The sequence below is a fragment of the Zychaea mexicana genome (assembly GCF_025766255.1).
Source record: "Zychaea mexicana strain RSA 1403 chromosome Unknown BDB00scaffold_3, whole genome shotgun sequence".
NCBI lineage: Eukaryota > Fungi > Mucoromycota > Mucoromycetes > Mucorales > Lichtheimiaceae > Zychaea > Zychaea mexicana.
This window is the reverse complement of record NW_026516666.1, coordinates 490,724-509,427: the sequence shown is the minus strand read 5'-3', so window position 1 is coordinate 509,427 and position 18,704 is coordinate 490,724. Positions and strand designations below refer to the sequence as shown.

At 44.0% G+C, this 18,704-nt stretch overlaps 6 protein-coding genes across 6 annotated transcripts; all 6 read left to right on the top strand.

The window, feature by feature from the left end:
- The first annotated feature begins 548 nt into the window (after positions 1–548).
- BDB00DRAFT_935217 (uncharacterized protein) lies at positions 549–1,729 on the top strand. Its single transcript, XM_053129184.1, has 2 exons — positions 549–1,585; positions 1,654–1,729. The coding sequence occupies exon 1, from the start codon at positions 605–607 to the stop codon at positions 1,496–1,498; it is 894 nt and encodes a 297-aa protein (XP_052985229.1). The 5' UTR covers positions 549–604; the 3' UTR covers positions 1,499–1,585; positions 1,654–1,729.
- Positions 1,730–2,825: 1,096 nt separating this feature from the next.
- On the top strand, positions 2,826–3,995 carry BDB00DRAFT_741588 (uncharacterized protein; the record flags this gene model as incomplete). Its single annotated transcript, XM_053118463.1, has 1 exon — positions 2,826–3,995. A coding segment is annotated over one exon (1,170 nt), but the record flags the coding sequence as incomplete, so codon positions are not given.
- A 2,028-nt stretch (positions 3,996–6,023) lies between these two features.
- On the top strand, positions 6,024–6,737 carry BDB00DRAFT_754155 (uncharacterized protein; the record flags this gene model as incomplete). Its single annotated transcript, XM_053118740.1, has 1 exon — positions 6,024–6,737. The coding sequence occupies one exon, from the start codon at positions 6,024–6,026 to the stop codon at positions 6,735–6,737; it is 714 nt and encodes a 237-aa protein (XP_052985227.1).
- A 952-nt stretch (positions 6,738–7,689) lies between these two features.
- On the top strand, positions 7,690–12,403 carry BDB00DRAFT_327915 (exocyst complex component Sec10-like protein). The gene is made up of 16 exons (XM_053116960.1): positions 7,690–7,825; positions 7,959–8,037; positions 8,110–8,276; positions 8,365–8,577; positions 8,661–8,720; positions 8,835–8,933; positions 9,061–9,188; positions 9,290–9,464; positions 9,655–9,975; positions 10,104–10,495; positions 10,571–10,648; positions 10,744–10,855; positions 10,930–11,142; positions 11,236–11,348; positions 11,469–11,531; positions 11,696–12,403. Exons 1-16 carry the CDS (start codon positions 7,736–7,738, stop codon positions 12,075–12,077), a joined length of 2,685 nt encoding a protein of 894 aa, XP_052985226.1. The 5' UTR covers positions 7,690–7,735; the 3' UTR covers positions 12,078–12,403.
- A 724-nt stretch (positions 12,404–13,127) lies between these two features.
- BDB00DRAFT_797561 (10 TM acyl transferase domain found in Cas1p-domain-containing protein) lies at positions 13,128–16,326 on the top strand. The gene is made up of 2 exons (XM_053121553.1): positions 13,128–14,181; positions 14,338–16,326. The coding sequence occupies exons 1-2, from the start codon at positions 13,332–13,334 to the stop codon at positions 15,882–15,884; spliced, it is 2,397 nt and encodes a 798-aa protein (XP_052985225.1). The 5' UTR covers positions 13,128–13,331; the 3' UTR covers positions 15,885–16,326.
- A 1,053-nt stretch (positions 16,327–17,379) lies between these two features.
- Positions 17,380–18,381, top strand: BDB00DRAFT_797560 (uncharacterized protein). The gene is made up of 2 exons (XM_053121552.1): positions 17,380–17,616; positions 17,686–18,381. Exon 2 carries the CDS (start codon positions 17,812–17,814, stop codon positions 18,187–18,189), a length of 378 nt encoding a protein of 125 aa, XP_052985224.1. The 5' UTR covers positions 17,380–17,616; positions 17,686–17,811; the 3' UTR covers positions 18,190–18,381.
- The last annotated feature ends 323 nt before the right edge of the window (positions 18,382–18,704 follow it).

Sequence of the window (18,704 nt, the reverse complement as noted above, 5' to 3'; positions counted from 1 at the left end):
ATGTTCCGTGTAATTTGGCTCACCATAGAGAAAACTCTTGTTCTGCCTGTCTTCTGAAGTAGGCTTTATTTCGGATAAATTATAACCAATGGTTGCGCAAGCACAAAGGGCGGCACCAGGGGTAGCATATTATGATTAAATATACCACCTTGCTCAATGCAGTGCATTCCACAAAAAAAAAGAAGCATCACATTCTCAGAATGCGTGGACATGAGCGTGTGGTTTTCAGCAGTAATTTTCTCTTCTTGTACAGTATAACTAGAATGTGTCACTACTGTCTGCAAGAAAAAAAAACTTTTTATTGTTCCACTATGTACCATGCAGTTATGTTACTTACTACAATATGTACGTGTGATGGTAACACAAAACGTCTACAGTTACTGCTTGAGCAGATAGAGAAATGCTATCGCATCCCTTTTACATGTGCGCAGCTATTTTCAGCGTTACACCTTGCTACTTGTGTCCACTTACACGAGCCAACGTCGACTGCATGCAAGAAGCAATGAAAAAAAGATGGAATTTTTTTTTGGAACGTTCAGGTTGTTCAACTTCTTTTCAATTTATATCTTTGGTTGATACCGCGTACTGTTATCTGACTATACGAATGCCCGCAACAAGCACCGTACTTGGGATTAATGTCACATTAATTGCTCTCGCTTGCGGAGCAACAATAGGCGCAGCTATTATGTGGTTCAAATCCGATTCGCATCAAAGAGTATACCCAAACATCATCATTACAGCACTCGTCATAATCATTGCGTCGGTTCTCCCGATTGCCGCACATTACAGTACTACAGCAATTGGATACGATCTTGAAGCATCAGCAACTTATCTCGACGACGCATTACCGCTGTTCACATGGTGGATTATGATTGATCTTCTCGGCCAAGTATCCTATCGACGCCTGCGAGACGAAAATGAAACCGGTTTGTTTGGCGCACAAATGACGCTTCAAAGAGGTCGATGGTATCTACTCGGCATTGTATTAATTACAACCGCTTGCGTCATCTTGGGAGTGCTTGTCGACGTTTATCCTGGCTTGACCCTTTTGAACTTTGCCGTCTTGGTATACTTTGGGTTCTTTTTACTATGGCTGTACGATCGCGGTACACAAGACATCCGACCCTTGTACGGTCGTCCTTTTTGGGCATTCGCGGTCCTGTTGGCTTGTAACACGCTCGGATCGTTCTTGTTGGCTGTCTTTTCCCTAGCGTACTTTGGTGGTCGCGAACTTGCCCAGACCATTGTCACAGTTGGGCTGATCAAATTTTGTGCAGTGTTTATTTTGATATTGGTCCTGGTGGCGTTCCCACGGTTTTGGTTGCCACATGTTAAAGGAACCGAGGTCCAGTACCAATTCAAACTCTCGTCAACCGCGCCTTCGTATAATGACAGCAACATTGGGGAAGTCAACAACAACAACTACAACAATAATAATAATAATAGTGAGATTGGAAACACTCAGCAACAGGACCAGAAGCAGAAGCAACCGGTTTAGACGCTACAGCAGCAATACCAGCCTCCACGACAGCACTTTTCTCCAGCCACAACAAGTCTCCAAACATTCGTGGGTACCCGATTGATAGTAAGTTGTAACGGACATGTTATAATGGATTGAAACGAGATACTAATCAGCTTTCTAACAAACGGCAGATGATATCATCTCCTCCGTGTAAAAAAAGCGGTGCCATCCTCAAATATATCTACTAATAGGCCTACTCTATCATCCATCTGTACATTTCACTTTTTCAAAAATCTGCTAAAATTTGGAATGAGTATTATGTTTAGTTTTTATTATTGATCGTTATTGAAATCATTCATAGAGAGAGGGTGCCCGCTATATTTAAATGGAGGATGGAAACGGAGGAGAGCTTTGAATGCACTGATAAAGTTCGCTTACGGGTTGGCTAATCCTTTTAAGGAAAGTGTTATTGTCCTTATTGAACAAGAAGCAGAACCGTTGTGGCGCATGCATCTACAGCAGGATATCAAAGCGATAGATATGTGGTACACTGTGATCGGATGGGTGGAGGAGCTCCATTGGAAAGTGAGTCCATCTACAACGTGATATGTGTTGGATTAATGGGAAATCTAACGCCAAAGATAGACCCTTTCACTGAGTGTATAGTATGATAGTAATGAGTAATCCGTAGGCAGGATATTCTAGTGTATGGAATGCTATGCCGAATGAGGACAGCAAAAAAGGTTAAACAATCAACCGATTGGTTCGATGACGATAACATCCTTGGTCTGAGTTAAAATGATTGGGAGAGTTGGAACCACGGCACAGCTGCAGACAAAAAAGAAAAAAGGCCCGCTCAACTTGTGTGAAGTGATCATTATCAAGCGATCTCTTCTTTGATACAATTCACAACATTTGTCATTGAGTGCTAGTAACAGTGGAAATATTCACCATTGTTTCCTCACTCGCGCTTCACACCTGATTTCTTTGTTCATCCACAACAAATTTCCATTTTTCTAAATTTAACCTGCACCCCCGACAACAAAAGCCGATCGCTCAAACCACAAATACACACTCCTTGTTGCCTCTTTGTATAATTCAGTAAAATCCCCTCCCCCCCCCTCCGCGTATACAAAGGAATCGGAAGAAGAAAAATATAGAAGCAACTTTAATATAACGGGAAAAAAGGGGTGCGACTTTTTTCGGTCAAGCCACTTTTTTTTTTAAAGAAGCATAAAAAAGAACGATCATGAATAGCTCCGCACCTGGCACACCTCGTTCGACGCATAGCCCGACGCGCGAACTGACGCCGTCATCATTAACTAACGGAGGAGGTAGCGGCAACGGCGGCGGGAGCAACGGTACTAACGGTTTATCTGTAAAAAGCTCCACCAAACCTTTTCGAACCACGGGCGAGTCCTTGGGGTCTTTAGTAGGTGCTTCGCTGTCCGTGGTCGGCGATAGCATCTATATCTTTGGCGGCTTTGACCAGTACACCGACGACGTCTTTAACGCCCTCTACAAACTCTCGTTGAAAACCCATCAATGGTCTCGCGTCATCTACACCAAAGGCCGACTGCCTGCAAAGCGCAACGACCATACGACGACGCTGTGGAAAAACCGAAACAAGCTGGTTGTGTTTGGTGGTAACGGCGAAGAGGATGGAAGATTTTTTGATGACGTTGCAGTGCTCGACCTGGATTCGTTGACATGGTGGCAGCCTGAAACATACGGCATCCGACCTGATGGACGCATGCGCCACTCGGCGACCATTTATGACGACAAGCTCTATATCGCCGGTGGATTATCGGCAACCGAGGGCACCTTTGCCGACACCTTGCTCGTGCTGGATCTCAATACTTGGGAATGGCAAGCTCCTATACCCTTTGTCCGTCGCTCGCAACATATCAGTTTCATGTACAACAAACGGCTTTACCTGTTTGGTGGATTTGAAGAAGACATGAGCCGATCCAACCATTTATCCTTCATCGACGTTGACCGACACGGCGTCACCCATCTCGAAATCGACTCTCCCTCTGCGCCATCCTTGACGGGCCAACGGTTTTCCCAGATCTGTGGCGATCAGCTGGTTGTGGCTGTTACCCACTCGCAGTCAACAGTGGCTGGTGATATCCCTGCTACAGGATTGTGGAGTTTGGATCTGACGTCGATGCAGTGGCAGCATCGAGACATGGGCTCCGTCTTTGAAGGCTACAACTGGCTAAGTTTTGCCATGGCCGAACACGACACGTCGTTTTACCTATGCGGCAACGATATTGACGAAGAACCCGACGATTACTATGCGTACTTGCTTCGCGTCGATTTGAAAGAGTATGGGATCATGCCAGTGCCGCCTCCTCAGCTCGGCACAGATCTGGTCGGACTGCTGATCCAACAATCCCAAAGCGCGGATTTTTCTATACGATCATCCAAAGACGAAGACGGCGGGCGATACATCCGGGCACATCGACTGGTCCTACTGGCACGTTGGCCACATTTCGCACATTTACTGAGTTCGGGCATGGCAGAATCCATATCCGACACGCTCACACTCCCCGAACCATTCTTTGTCTTGGAGGCGTTTGTTCGGTTCCTATACACAGACACATTGGATGACTTTTTACCCGCAGAGCTGATCGCCGACCTGTTGGTAATGGCCAATCTGTACCTACTTCCTCGACTCTTGGCCCTGTGCGTTCGACGGCTGCACAGCGATATGGATACGGAAAGCGTCAGCAAGATATTTCATTGTGCTGGAATGGCTGGTCAGCGAGGATTACAGCAAAACGCGCTGCATTTCATGTTTGAACGGTTTGGTTCGGTGGTGCGGACACAAGCATTCCGAAGCTTACCCCATGATGTCCTGTGCCAAATATGGGATGAAACACCAGTGAATGCCATTTTGGTTGGTGGTTACGGTGGTGGAAGTATTGCCATGGATTCGCGCAATGGAAGCCATCATAGAAACTCGGATGACGAGCGCGACGACGACGACGACGACGATGATGATGATGATGCTCGGCCGGACAGTCCAATGGAAGCTTGAAAAACACATATTTTGAACAAGCATCATTATACTTCGAGATCCATTCTCCCTACCTGATGTTTGCTCATACATAGGGCCACAAACATACGTACATGCGACCTCCATCCACCAGCTAACCAAACGGCAGCTACACCTTCTCTGCAAATTCCGCCTTTGGTACTTCTTCCATTTAATACATCATATCCACCGACCAACTCATCCAAAAGTGCCAGAAACTCTACCCAACTGTCAAAATCTCAAAACAAAAAAAGCATCCCTCCACTTTTCTCTTTTCCTACTTCTTTTTGTATTGTACATTTGATTTGCTCTCTTCCTTTCTCTATATATCTCTCCTCTTTATATATTGCCCGCCTCTTTCTTTTTTTTCCAACACAGTATTATATGATGTCCCACCAGGCTTCTTTGCTCTTTTTACTAGTCATCAAATTTATCATTGGTGCCACCAACTCAAATGACGTATCATAGTTCGGCAAGACAGTCTTAAGTTACTCAATACATATTTTAAATTGCTGTCTCTTACACATAAACAGTTTACTATCATTGCCCTGCTCCTCATATCATATATGTAAAAATGATTTATCATACAATGCAGGAGATATTTTAGTAACTGGGCTTTGTGTGCACTTTCTTTGTTCTTCCCCTATACTCGAGTGGACAGCATCTGCATTTATAAAGATACCATCCGCGAGATATCAAGCGGGCACAATTGTTTCCAGATACGCTTTTATATAGACGCGACATATAAGACTATTTAAATTGACTTTGATTGCAGCATCAAGCACGGCAGCTTGGTCGGTATATTCCCTCCTGACAGTGCCTCTTCTGATAATAAACTTGGAAAATCGAGTAAATGTTGTGTTACCTATTCTACTATTGGTTGCGAGATATTAAAAAGAGAAATGATTGCCGCCACCTACTCGTCAAGAATTTTGTTATTGTGTTTTCTCTCAGCTCCTATTCCGGCTGTTGGCAAGCGGCAAAACATTTGTCCTTTACGAAACTGGTAAACAACTTCTCACTTTTTCTCGCTTTCTTCCCCGACAAGCTTCGCGTATATTCATGATACCAACAACGTTGCTTAAGCGAGGATCCACACAATTACTGCCATCAGCTGGATCTTGTTTTCGGCCATCATCATGCCAACGACTGCAGCATCAGCAACAAGGGATACGTGTATACTCTCGACTACGCGGCAGCACACGTAAACGACCGGACCCCATTGTCTTTTCTGTTTCTCCTAACCGTACAGCTGGAAATGGCTTTGATCCACCTGTTCGATACCTGGGACCAGCTCTCTTTGGCCTTACAGCTTCAACTGCTGCATTCATAGTCGCAGCAGTCATTTACGATCGAAATCAAGTTACTTTCTGGCAGCGACTACGACAACGATCGTCCTGGTTTGGCAACAACGAGGAACTAACACTGGGTGAGTTCATTCAAGCCAAGCAAGCATGGATGCGCGAACGACGACAAGAAATGCTTGAGAAAGCACGACAACGACTTGAACAACTAGACATGTTACCACGAGACGTTGTGCGGGCATATTTGATCGTCGTTGACAAGTTGACCTCATTAACCGAGGCAGAAAAAACGCTGTGGACACTGATCGGTATCAATGTAGCTGTGTTTGGCTGCTGGCAATCCTTTCGCATGCTACCGTTCATGACCAAGTGGTTTACACATAACCCAGCAAATCGAAACTCGTTAACCTCCTCCATCACAATGGTGACAAGCTGCTTTTCACACCAAGAGGTGTTCCATTTGATGCTCAACATGATGGGTCTTTATTCGTTTGGTATGGTCATTCATCAACATCTCGGACGGGAACAGTTTGTTGCATCCTATCTAGCAACAGGTATCGGTGCCAATGTTGCCAGCCATGTCCTGGGTCTCGCCACGCGTCGTTTCCGTCCGGTGATGCCCAGCCTTGGTGCAAGTGGCGCTATCTATGGCTTGCTCGCTGGTACAGCTTATCTCTACCCCAATTCAAGCGTTTCACTGATATTCTTGCCGTTTATACCGATCAAGATGGGCTATGCGCTGCCAGCCATGGTGGGCTTTGACTTTGCTGGTATTTTGTTGGGATGGCGGAGGTTTGATCATTACGCACATTTGGCGGGTGCCGGTATAGGCTTGTACTATATGCATTACGGTCCTCACAACATTTGGCAACCGCTCGTACAAAAGGTCCATGAACTTCGTAGAAACAACGATAGTAAATCTAACTAGATACAAGATTAAGCTTAAATATAAATCGATAGAGCAACCCCTCTCCTTCATGATCATTGTATATAAATATACATTCTTTTTGTCATTTTCTTTGTAAAAATATAAAAAATTTGAAATAATAGAAATTTCGATCGGTTTATAGTACTGTTGACCCGTGTACATCAATCAACTTTTTCAAGCAAAAAGAAAGCCGGAACCGACAGTGTGAAGACGACCATGATAGTCTCTGAAGCGAGTGTTGAACAGATAGCTACGAGCGCCGACAGAGCCGGAGCCAAAACAACCATTCAAGCTATCGGGCCTCATTGGGTAAAGAGCTTTTTGTACGCCAACCAGGCGGGGTAGCGGATCTTCTCGCTCGCTTTATTCAACTTGTGGTAGCATTGGAAGCAAGAGCATCTCTTTTTTGAAATCTTGAGCATAGCTTCCACATACCATTAATCAAGCTCACAGCACATTTTACATGTGTTTACTAGTGCTAAAACTAGTCGCTACGACTGTGATGTGGCATAGTACAAACATTAACCGATCTCCGTGTCATAAATATCATTATGATGCCGATGACTTCCACCTTGCTGGGTTGAAATAAATAGATTATGCTTGTGGCAAGTAAGTGTTTGGAAGCTCAATCTGATGCTATAGACGCTGAATAAGGATAAACCCTATGGTGGGTCTAGTCGGTTGCCATGGAAACAGCGCTTATCAATATGCCAAATTAGCAACATTTATCATCAATAATGATAGGGCCTTTTCTTCATATGTTTTTAGGACTTATTGATATGTCTTCAATATGGAACTATGAACTAAAGTACCAGTACCTGTACGTAGTAAGGAAAAAAAGTTTGTCCTCACACCCCCGCTGTCAGTTTAATCAAAAAGATCGCGAGGTCACACAAACTCCTTTCCATTTGTGTGATATCCTGCCAAGCAACTCCGCCAGACTTTGTGTGTGCCTCGACGAATCCCAACGTTTTCCTCTACTTTGCATATACGGGAAAATGTCAGCTTCATCACGGTCGAGAGGTGGTGCCCGACTATTCGACCTTTCTTCCGATGTCAAGAAACTCTTGACGATTGACACATTTAAGGTATACAATTGTTACTGCTAAATTACTACTGAGTGCTATTGTAAAGCAAAAAGTGACTAGACTGAAAACTTGTGTCGGATGGTGGATGAAAAAAACTATTTATGCTAACAATTAATTACATTTGAAAATAAAGGGAAATGTGTCAACCGATGACTTTATGGAAAAAATATCGAGCGACTTAGTGAGCCAGTTGAAAGATCAAGCTGGTGCAGGTTCGTACACATCTTATCTTAAAAAGAACTCAACAAAAAAGTGTCAAAACTGAAGACTTGCCTTTCCTCTAGCTGCATTCGATCCAAAACCGTTCGTTCGAACCTTTGAGAATGTGCTTGAAGAACTAGTACAGCTTCGGACACGAGTACAGGAGCAGTGCGACGAACTAGAAAATTCAACACAAATTGTTGAGCATCAATATAAACAAGATATTGCGGATATGCAAAGCGCGTTCGAGGTAAAAAGTCAGATTACCAGCGAAGAGAGTGAAAAGAGAGGAATTGTACCGTTAACATATTGCTTTCCACGGTGAAAACAAAATATAGGATGTTTATCGCTCATACGATAGTTTAGAAAGTCATATCGGTGACGTTGGAAACACAGCAATTCGGATTGGTGAACAGCTCGAGACAATCGATAAACAACGGTCAAGAGCATCCGAAAGTCGCGACATTATCGAATACTTTATGGAGTTCCAAGAAGGCAATTCCGAACGATTAAGTCTGCTATGTGAAGGTGGCGATGAGGGTCAGCTTAAGGTAATGTTGGCTGGGGGATGTCAACAACACAATTAGCATCCATAAGTCTTGATAAACTAATTGGTGAGTAAGGGGGTATATAGGCTGCAATCATCTGCCGACGTCTCAATGCTGTTGCCAAGGAGGTGGATAATGATGTGAAGGTAATACTCTAAGAATCAAACCTCGTGTGATTAGCTACTGACTCTAAAAGATTCAAGTGAATATGAGAATCTGACAGCTTTTAACTTTGTTCATAACTTTTTATTATTTTTAAGGCTCGTATAGGCATCGAGAAGTTTTGTGAAAGCTTTGAAAAGGAGATGCTCGAAGATTTTGATCGGGCATACAAAGAAGGCGATCCGCGTGTCATGGCAGTAAGTTGGCTTTGTTTGTGTTTGTTTGTCTGTCTGTCTCGGACATCAGGCAACAACAACGACAATGCGAATATCCGTTTACATAGCTAACCTGTCTTTTATCTTTTCTTTATAATCCGGGACTCAGCATCGGGCAAAGGTTTTATTCGAGTTCAATGGTGGCGCTTCTTGCGTGCAGACCTATGTCAATCAGCACGAATTTTTCATATCCAATAAAAAGATTGAGGAAATGGAGGAACTACGGAGATCCGAAGAGTAAGTCTTAGCGCAAACACATCAACATAAACAATAACTATTATTTAGCAGCATGTGATGAATTGAGAAGACCTAATTCTATTTATTTTTGTGCTATATAGTAATTTCGATCTGTCAAATCCGAATATCCCACCTCCCGAGGTTGATACAAGTTTAGTGAAACTATACGATGATATCCGTATTACCGTGCGTAAAGAGGCAAACATCATTTCAGCCGTGTTCCCTCAGCCTGCCACAGTCATGCAAGTTTTTCTCCAACGCATTTTTGCTCAATCTGTAAGTTTTTATGCTTTTGTTTACTCATCGACCTCTCTGTGTACCAGAATGACGTCTTTTCCTTCATTTGATGAATGGCCACAGTAAATAGCCTCAAGTTACAACGCGGCACTAGTAGTATTACCTTTATTGCAATGTACTGATGGATATGTTTATTGTTTGTTGCCATCATCCATCTGTATCCGTATAGATCCTAAACCACGTCGAACTACTACTCTCACGAGCAGAACGCTATTCCCATCTGGCGTATTTGAGAACATTGGCATCCACTCATGCAGAGACCAAACGTCTGATAGATAACCTCAAGTTTTACTGCGACAAGGAAGCAAAGTTGACAGATGCTGCTGATGCAAGCGGGCTACTTACATCGGCATCGCCTGAGGAAGCGCTGGATCGCTGTATGGGCGACTTGTTTGTGCCCTATACCGAAGCCGATCGCTACTTGACACGCGAAAAACAGGCACTGAACGAGCTGTTTGGTCGAATTATCGCAGAGTTCTTAAACTACATGGTAAAGTTAAGAAACTTTCCGGGGGGAGAAGGACTGTGCATGCACACGCACGCTCGTTCGTTTTATAAGGAAAAAGAATATTAACTGGTCCCATGACCATCGACGTTCTCAAAATATCCATCATACAGCAAGAACGCAAAAAGAACTCTGCGCGAAACCAATCTGTGTTAACACGTACGCTCAACCAAATATCAGCATCCACTTCAGGTGCAATGTTATATCCAACTTCACCATCCACGCCTTCGGACCAACCAGCGGCGGCAACGTCGACCAATCCGTTCGAGCGCGGTTTTGACGGAGGATCACCGGGCTTTACCGAAAACGGGGGACGAAATGCCGCCGCTGGTGGTGCTGGTAATGGAGGCATGATGGGCGGTGTGGCTGCTGCTGACAGCGGCAATCTGATTACGGTCGATGACGATGGGTTTAAACTACTTTCACGCGATGCTATCATGCGGATGCTAAACATTCACGCGGAAGCCATCGTGCGTTGTATGGAGCTTTCAGATACACAAGATTTGTATGCTAGCTTTGTTACTCAAAATTAAAGTAGACGAGAGAGAGAGGGACAGGAGCTAAGCTAATCCTTTTTTAGGCCGACATCCATCTTATTCCTATACAGCGTGTTACTCGATTTTATTGGCACGAAATACCTTGATATTGCTTTGGATGAGTATGTAATAGTGATAGTAATAATTGCGCTAGCTTGTGGCACCATCTATTATACATTGGAGGGGCAAAAAAGGCTAATTTATACTCCAACGGTAGTGTCATTGAAGAACTCGGAAGCAAGGCGGAACCCGATACAAGCTGTTTTGCAGTAGTTTCCACGACTACTAAAGTGATGCAATTAATGCAAAAGCATTTCCAAACTGCAGTGGTATGTCAGAATATGATGGGAGAGAGAGAAAACTAGCTTCTATATGAATGACATAATTCTATATTGCCATGTAGCTTCCACTCGTGGTGGGAACACCATCTGTCCATCGAAATGTACTTGGAAGCAAAAACAAATTCATGGCAGCTTTAGAAAACAAGGCCAATGATGTGCTACGAAAGGAACTGGAAAGCATAACATCATGGCTTAAGGAACTTTTATCGCTTCAAAAACGAAATGATTTCAGGCCCAAGGACGAAGATGTAATAATGATGAGCATGGGAACACAGGTAAGGCTATAAAGCATTTAGTGAGTTAGTAAGCTAGAATACTTTTTACTCGTGAATATAACACTTATTGACATTATTCTCTCTTATTACCAGCCTTGTGTTCAAACTGTTGACTTCATAACGCGTATCTACCGCGCCGCATGTAAATCACTACAAGGCAAAAACCTCGAAACGTTCTTGTTCAATATCGGTCAAAAGCTCCATCTGTAAGTTTAAGTATTCATATATACTCTCGAGCATTTTAAGCAAAAGAGATCATGCCACACACTCGTGTAAAAAAAAAGAGAGCTAGTCTTAAATATGACTGTCTTATCCACGCGGATTAGAATGCTGCTTGATCATTTCAAGAAATTTTACGTCACACCGACGGGAGGTCTTTTGGTGTCCAAGTAAGTTCTAGTTCTACTTTCCTTTCCAAAACGGGTAAAAAAAGAAAAAAGAGCGAGTCGACGGGAAAAAAGTAATATAAATTACATTAGCATGTACATATTACGAGGCTCGCTCGCACAATACTCAAATCTACTTTCTAATAAATGACGATGGTTAAAATTAGAGATATCTCCAAGTATGAAGAAGTCATCCAGATGTTCAAGATACCCGCCCTCAACGACTTGTTTGAGATGCTACGACAACTTGGCAATATCTTTTTAGTGAAGCCCGAGATTCTCCGCTCGATTCTTTCGGAGGGGTATCTAGCCCGCCTAGATCCCAGCATGCTCTATCCGTACCTGGAAAAGCGTGTGGACTTTAAGAGTGCCAAGCTGGATCGCATTCTGGGTGTTGTCGACGAAAATGCTGCTACGGCTGCACCAGCAGACAGCAAGGCACAACGACGATCGCTCTTTGTCAATGAAAACACAGTGCTCAAGGAAATGCGCAAAAACTACAACCGCGACTTTTTGAACCAGGAATTCATTGCAGCTTTTAAAAGCTAAATAGCAAAGGCCTTATTAATCGCACCAACCAACTATAATGGAATAGATGCTACGCTAGTTACCATCTTTTTTTATTTTTTCTGTGCATAACCGGTGCTGCACATGCACACCTATCCCTCCCCCTATTTCTTACTCTTTCTTTCTTTTTTGCATATAACAAAAAGCCTCCTTTATTTTTTCTACCAATTTCAAAGCATCTCTTAACGCCACTTAGTGTGTGTGCCAAGGTTATCAACCCCTGGATATATATATGTGCGTATTGCCTGTGAAAAAGATCCCCGAGTCAGCATGGAAAATTCCAGCGGAGTAATTTGATATTGGGTTTAGAGTTACACGGCGATCCCTCTCGTTTTCTGTCATACATTGTCCAATTTCGATTACAGCACACGACCTGCCAAAAGCTGTTAGGCACTCATGTACTCTCTGCATCTCGTTCTCTCTCTTGCTCTATGCATGCCCGTGCAAGTGTTTTTAAGAAGTACATGTATAGCAGTAGTATATATGCATCTCCATGACAACCCGGTAAAGAAAAAGAAATTAACGAGACCATGGCAACTGATCGGCCGTTACCAAGCAAACAATAAGATGAAACCAAATTTGTCTCGGTCCCCAAATTTGTTGTGTTTTCCAGCAAAAGGAAGACTAAAAGATAGAGAAGAAAATCAACCGACGACCACAAAACGTAAAAATAAAGAGAGTGACGAAATTCAAAAATAACAAAAAAGAGATCGACACGAGACCACTGAGAATCAACTCACAGTACAGAGAGAGCCGTTTTGATCTACTAAATAAGTCAAGCACCAAAAGAAACGGAGAGAGAAAAAATAGCAAGATCCAATTTACCAACAAATCCAACCGTTCTAATCATTTGCTCTCCAACACCCTCTTTTTTCCCTTTCTTCTTCTTCTTTCATCTCCCATTTGCTACACCTTCATTGCACAATCGCAATGGGCGCGGCCGCCACAACTTCCACTCGTTCAAAGGTAATACAGGTTATTACCGGCTTTACACTCTCCCTTGTCCTCCTATCTGCCGTTGGTCGCTATGTCCTAGGTAAGGCAAAAATAGCATTTATTAAAGAAGAGAAAATCCTATTACCCGGTTTTTGCAAAAGCAAACAAAGAGTTCCTATAAAAAAACCTGTTGTCTAACAAACACACTTTCTACGCATTACACCACGTCAACCGTATATTTATAACTACTACCACATTAACGCAACAACAGAACCCCGCGACCGAACTCGATGCCACGGTATGCTAAACGATGGCTGGTGGCTCGAAGAGAATTATACCAAATGGCAGCCATCTGGCTGTATGCCACACACATACGCACCACAAGAGATTTCCAACTGCCTGAACCACTCGCGAGTGCTGTATATTGGCGACTCGATCATGCGAGAGCAGTTCTACTCGATGACCAAGTTTGTGCAGGGCATCGAAACCAAGGGCCCCTTGCACATTGACCGGAAATACCACTCGAAAGAACTGGATATGTCGTATGAATTTTGGTGGGATCCCTACATCAACTCGACCCGTACCTGGGAAATGCTGAACGCTACCGACCCGATAAACCGGCCGAGCTTGCTGGTTATTGGCAGTGGTGTGTGGTACATGCGTCATCTGAAGGAACACTACTTTGATGAATGGCGGGTTGTCGTCGATCGAGTCATGACCGCCGTTCAGGCATCCAATCAAGTGGCCGACGCCGTCATGCTTTCGCCTGTCGAAATCCCACAGTTTGATCTCCTCAATGATGTGCGTCGTGAAACAATGACCATGGACAAAATCACCAAAATGAACAACTATCTCAAGGCCAAGGAACCTACGTTGTCGCCTCAAACACCTTTTGTCATTCCTTTTGCTTGGAACGAGATTTGTTCGAGTACGGTCAATATCACCGATGATGGTCTTCACTATAAGCCCGGTGTCACTGCGGTCCAGGCCTCTTTGGCTCTCAACTACCGCTGCAATGATCTGCTTCCGAAGCATTTCCCCATGGAGAATACGTGTTGCACACATTATCCGGTTCCCGCTTGGTATCAAAACACGATCCTACTGTTCTTTTTGCTCTGGGTGCCTATTGGCTTCTATGTGCTTAGCAATGGTAAGTTATCTTTTGTGGGCTCTCTGAGGGGTGTTGTTTGGCATACAGCGTGACTCCTCTCTAGGCTAGAATAGAAAGAGTGGGGCAAGTGCAAGTGATGTGGGCAGTGTGCGGATGATGAATTGCAATAGACGCTAAAAAGTCCAATCATTTCAGGATCGCATCTGAAATTCATGCGCCGATTCTACCCATCCGAAACTCCGGTGCTTGCTTCCCTGTTTATATTCGGTTTGGGTGTAGTGTACATGTACTTTGGCGATCGCACCCATTTGTTTGGCAAGGTGATGAAATCGTTCAACGCCGACCAGTTTACATGGCTGATGATTGCCACCTTACTCGGCGGCCTTGTCTCATTGCGTTCCAAGAAGGAAGGCGACCAAGGCTTCCTGAACCGTGCCCAGACCGACGAATGGAAGGGATGGATGCAGATCATCATTTTGGTGTATCATTTCTTGGGTGCATCGCAAACGGCTGGTATCTACAATGTGATGCGTGTCCTCGTTGCTGCCTACCTGTTCCAGACAGGCTATGGCCATTTCTTTTTCTTTTACAAGAAGAGTGATTTTGGCCTTGTCCGTGTCCTGAACGTGATGGTCCGCCTCAACCTGTTGACGTTTGTCTTGATGTATGTAATGGACACCAACTATCTCAGCTACTACTTTACGCCGCTCGTGACATTCTGGTTTGGCGTGATCTGGGTTACAATGTACATTGGTCATGGGGCCAACAAGATTGTCTGGTTTGTGCTGCTCAAGATTGCCATCATGGGCGTTCTTACTGGCGTGTTTATCCATTTGCCTGGCGTTCTGGAGGGTACATTTGATGTGCTCGAGTTTTTGTTCAACATCCACTGGGATGCGGTCGACTGGCGTTTCCGACTGGCACTGGATGCTTGGATTGTCTATGGCGGCATGATCTTTGCGCTGGCCACGATCAAGTTTTCGGAACACAAGCTCCACGAGCACCGATTGTGGCCGATCTTTAAGATCGTCGCAGTGATCATTTCGTTCCTGGCCATGGTCTGGTATTTCAACTTTGAATTGTCGCAGCCCAACAAGAAGGCCTACACTGCGTACCAACCCTACATTTCATGGATCCCTATCTTGGCATTTGTCACGCTGCGCAACGCAACCGTACGACTGCGAAACACGACCTCGAGATTTTACGAATTTATCGGCAAATGCTCGTTGGAAACATTTATCGGCCAATTCCACATGTGGCTGGCTGCAGATACCAAGGGTCTGTTGATTGTGTTGACGGATCCTACGTGGGCTCAAGGACTCGGCTGGTGGTTCAATTTGGCAGTGTCCAGCTGTCTGTTCTTGTTTGTTTGCTATTATCTTAACCAAACGACAGGTGACATTACAAAATGGATCGTCACGTCGTCTTCATCCAACAAGAACGAAAGTGCACCTGTGCGCTTACCGCAGCAGGAACACCAGCAACATCCTAACGACGAACAGGATGTACCGCTCCTCCCGACATCCTCGGCGAGCAGTAACCAGGAAATCAGCAACGATGACGGCAAACCGGAACAGACGTCACTCATCGGTCACCATGACGACGAAGAGGCATGGGGAGCAGCGTCGGGCACGGGTCAACAATCGCGATGGCGACGATGGATCGGTTGTGTTTGCGGCGACCTTCGACTCAAAACAGTCGTGTTCCTCGCATGTATGGGCATCATCAACCGGTTCTGTTAATTTTACTTTTGTTCTAGAATTCTTCATATATAGTCTTTTTTTTATTATCATTTTCTCTTTTACTTTTTAAATACGTTCCCGAACATCCTAACCTCGCGCTGCCATTATCTCCCTACTATCAAACTACTTGAAAAACGCGCATACACACAACCACACATATCTGTCTCTCTATCCCGCACATCAACATTCTACTTTATTCACACGCACGCACGCACATACGTACGCTTGACATACACACAACAGCACCACCCCCATTACCACACACACCAACCTACTTTGAGTGCACGTAACCCACTCTTCCTTGTGACATCAACCCACAGCCTTCTCTCTCTCTCCCAGCTCGCTATTTCCTTTTTCTTTCTTTCTTTGACACACCAATTCGCATGCAACACAGAGTTAGTAAACAATAAACAAAATTCGCTTTGGCATTTCACGGAGCACGGACCCGGGCTGTTGTTTTTTTATCTTTGCTTTTGGCGGCGCCCATTTGCGTTCGTGTTTGCTTTTTGTTCTGGAAGACGCAAAGGCTTTTTAGGTTCGTGCTCATAGCAATTTTCAGGACAATGTGTGTAGCACAACGCGTGGAGCGGTGATAACAAACTTGTTCTTCTCTTTATTTAGTCCGTAATCAACACCCCCCCCCCGACAAATAACTCCTCCGGAACCGGTTCGGCAAGACGCAAAGCGAATTGGGGGTTGAAGGTTGTTGAGTTGCGGTGGGGTTGTAAATAAAAATGTATACGCATAACACCCGGATCGATCTTCGCCCTTCCTCATTAAAAAATCGAACAGCTAGTCTTTTGTTGGGTTGATTCATTCCATCTATCCAGCCTTTGAACTTTCAAGCGTCCCACCTAGCACACAACACACACTACTACTATTACAGCAACAAAAAAAACGCACAAATAGTATTAATGCTCGTCAAGTGAAACTTCAAGAAGGCCGTTACACCATGAAAGGCAATCTTAACCTCTGACACTTGCTAAATATACACTTTTCCTTTATTCGACTAAATGGCGCTTTTTGTTGTTGTAGTAGTAGTAGCGCGTGTGCCATTTCGGCTGTCAAAGAAGAATTGTTCTTTCCTTCGCTCTACCCTCCCTAACCCCCAACTCCCACCCTTTATATTATACATCGACAACCTCCCCTCCCTCTTTTCAAAGACTGTTGAGCAACAACTGAACCTTCATTCTCTCCCCCACCGCCAACCACACCGGGAACCCATGACCGGAACCGAATGGACAAGTGAGATTAGCAGCCATTAGCGCCTGCTGCAACCTTGAATAAGTCAATCAATCAAACTAGCTCTTAAATAACTTCGCTTCCCATTTCATCCCCAGTATGTCGGGAACACACAACCAACCCATCAACCTTCTTTTTAGCCCGGCACATTGTTGACACACAACGCACGCACAGTGAGAGATAGCGAGAGAGAGAGAGAGAGAGAGGATGGATGGGGGACATGAACCTTATTGTGACATTCCGTAATACAATCGGATCGGTCAACTCTAATATAAAAGAGCTTTCTATCTCCTCGCCTTTTCTCTCTTCTTTTTTGTCTTGGTCTTGTGCTGAATCTTACTCTTCTGGAACACACACAACATAGCTGGCCTCACTTTCTCCCAACTCGAGAACACACATCACACACCCAACGCGTCGTCAGTAATCTCCGTTTCGAAAGCATCAGCATGTATCCAAGAATCCCGCCGCTAGATTTAAAAGGTGGTCAGTGGTATGTCTTACTCTACCTCTTTTCGCGTATGTGTACATGATTACCAAGTACTAATCCTTACATTTTTAGCACCTGGTGTGGCAAATACGGACATCAGCACAAAGTGTGTCCTTATCTCAAGTGATTTCCCCGTCTCTTTCTCTTTTTGTTGGCCGGCTAACAAACTACAGCAATGCTATTATTACAACCACAACCATGATGCTTAATCGCTCATGCTTTGTGCTCTACCAATTCCGCCCTCTCTCGCTCTTCTGTCTCGGGGAGAATGAAGGTCTAACTTGCTTTTGTTTTATATTTTGCTCTTCTCTTTCAATCTCTTTCGTTTTCTCATGTATAACTGCTTGGCACTATATCCACTACCTTACCTCATCCATCATTTCTTTTTCTTTTGCAGCTGCAACCGCCTTTCTCGCTCTCGCTCTCTTCCCTCATGCTTTCTTTTCCTTGTATATACGCATCATCCATTCATCATTCTTCTCGCTCTATCTCTCCAAAAAGTACGTTTCTTTTCGTTTCATCATGCTTTTCCTTTTTCTTTTATACGGCTCTTTCTCTCTATCTCTCTACATATAAACCCATTGTATAAAACCACGAACAAAAAGCAAAAATTACATACTACTTCACTATGATATATACACAAAAATCCATCCATTTCCTAAAAGTTGTCAACCCCTCACATTTCTTTTATCTGTATTATGTACTGTTAAAAAAACGCAACTTAAAGAATTATATATATAATAAAAAAAGCTTCTTCTTTGTACTATCACTACTAAAGCATGGTCATATAGCTCTAAACAAATAGGATTGCTCTAAATGGCTAAGCTCGCAAATTATCACTAAACACCCAAGTGTACATCAGCAGCAAGCAAGTGAGCACACACACAAACACTTTATTTGATACCACGGGGTCAGATCGACGAACAAAGATGACGGATGCGTGCAAAAGAGAGTTTTTTTTTCATTGGGGGGTTCGGTCGTATAATAGAAAGGCGATATGTGGTTGGGGGTTTGGAGAGAGAGAGAGAGGGAGGGAGGAGTGCCAATTTAAGTATGCACCGAGACGCCCACAACAACAACAACAACTGTTT

Excerpts from the sequence above, each read along its gene's own strand:
- BDB00DRAFT_935217 (XM_053129184.1), top strand. The coding sequence starts at position 605 with ATGCCCGCAACAAGCACCGTACTTGGGATTAATGTCACATTAATTGCT.
- BDB00DRAFT_797561 (XM_053121553.1), top strand. The coding sequence starts at position 13,332 with ATGCTAAACGATGGCTGGTGGCTCGAAGAGAATTATACCAAATGGCAG. Across the intron at positions 14,182-14,337 it reads CTTCTATGTGCTTAGCAATG|GATCGCATCTGAAATTCATG; the intron begins GTAAGTTATCTT and ends CAATCATTTCAG.
- BDB00DRAFT_327915 (XM_053116960.1), top strand. The coding sequence starts at position 7,736 with ATGTCAGCTTCATCACGGTCGAGAGGTGGTGCCCGACTATTCGACCTT. Across the intron at positions 9,465-9,654 it reads AACGCATTTTTGCTCAATCT|ATCCTAAACCACGTCGAACT; the intron begins GTAAGTTTTTAT and ends GTATCCGTATAG. Across the intron at positions 11,349-11,468 it reads ATCGGTCAAAAGCTCCATCT|AATGCTGCTTGATCATTTCA; the intron begins GTAAGTTTAAGT and ends CACGCGGATTAG.
- BDB00DRAFT_797560 (XM_053121552.1), top strand. The coding sequence starts at position 17,812 with ATGATGCTTAATCGCTCATGCTTTGTGCTCTACCAATTCCGCCCTCTC.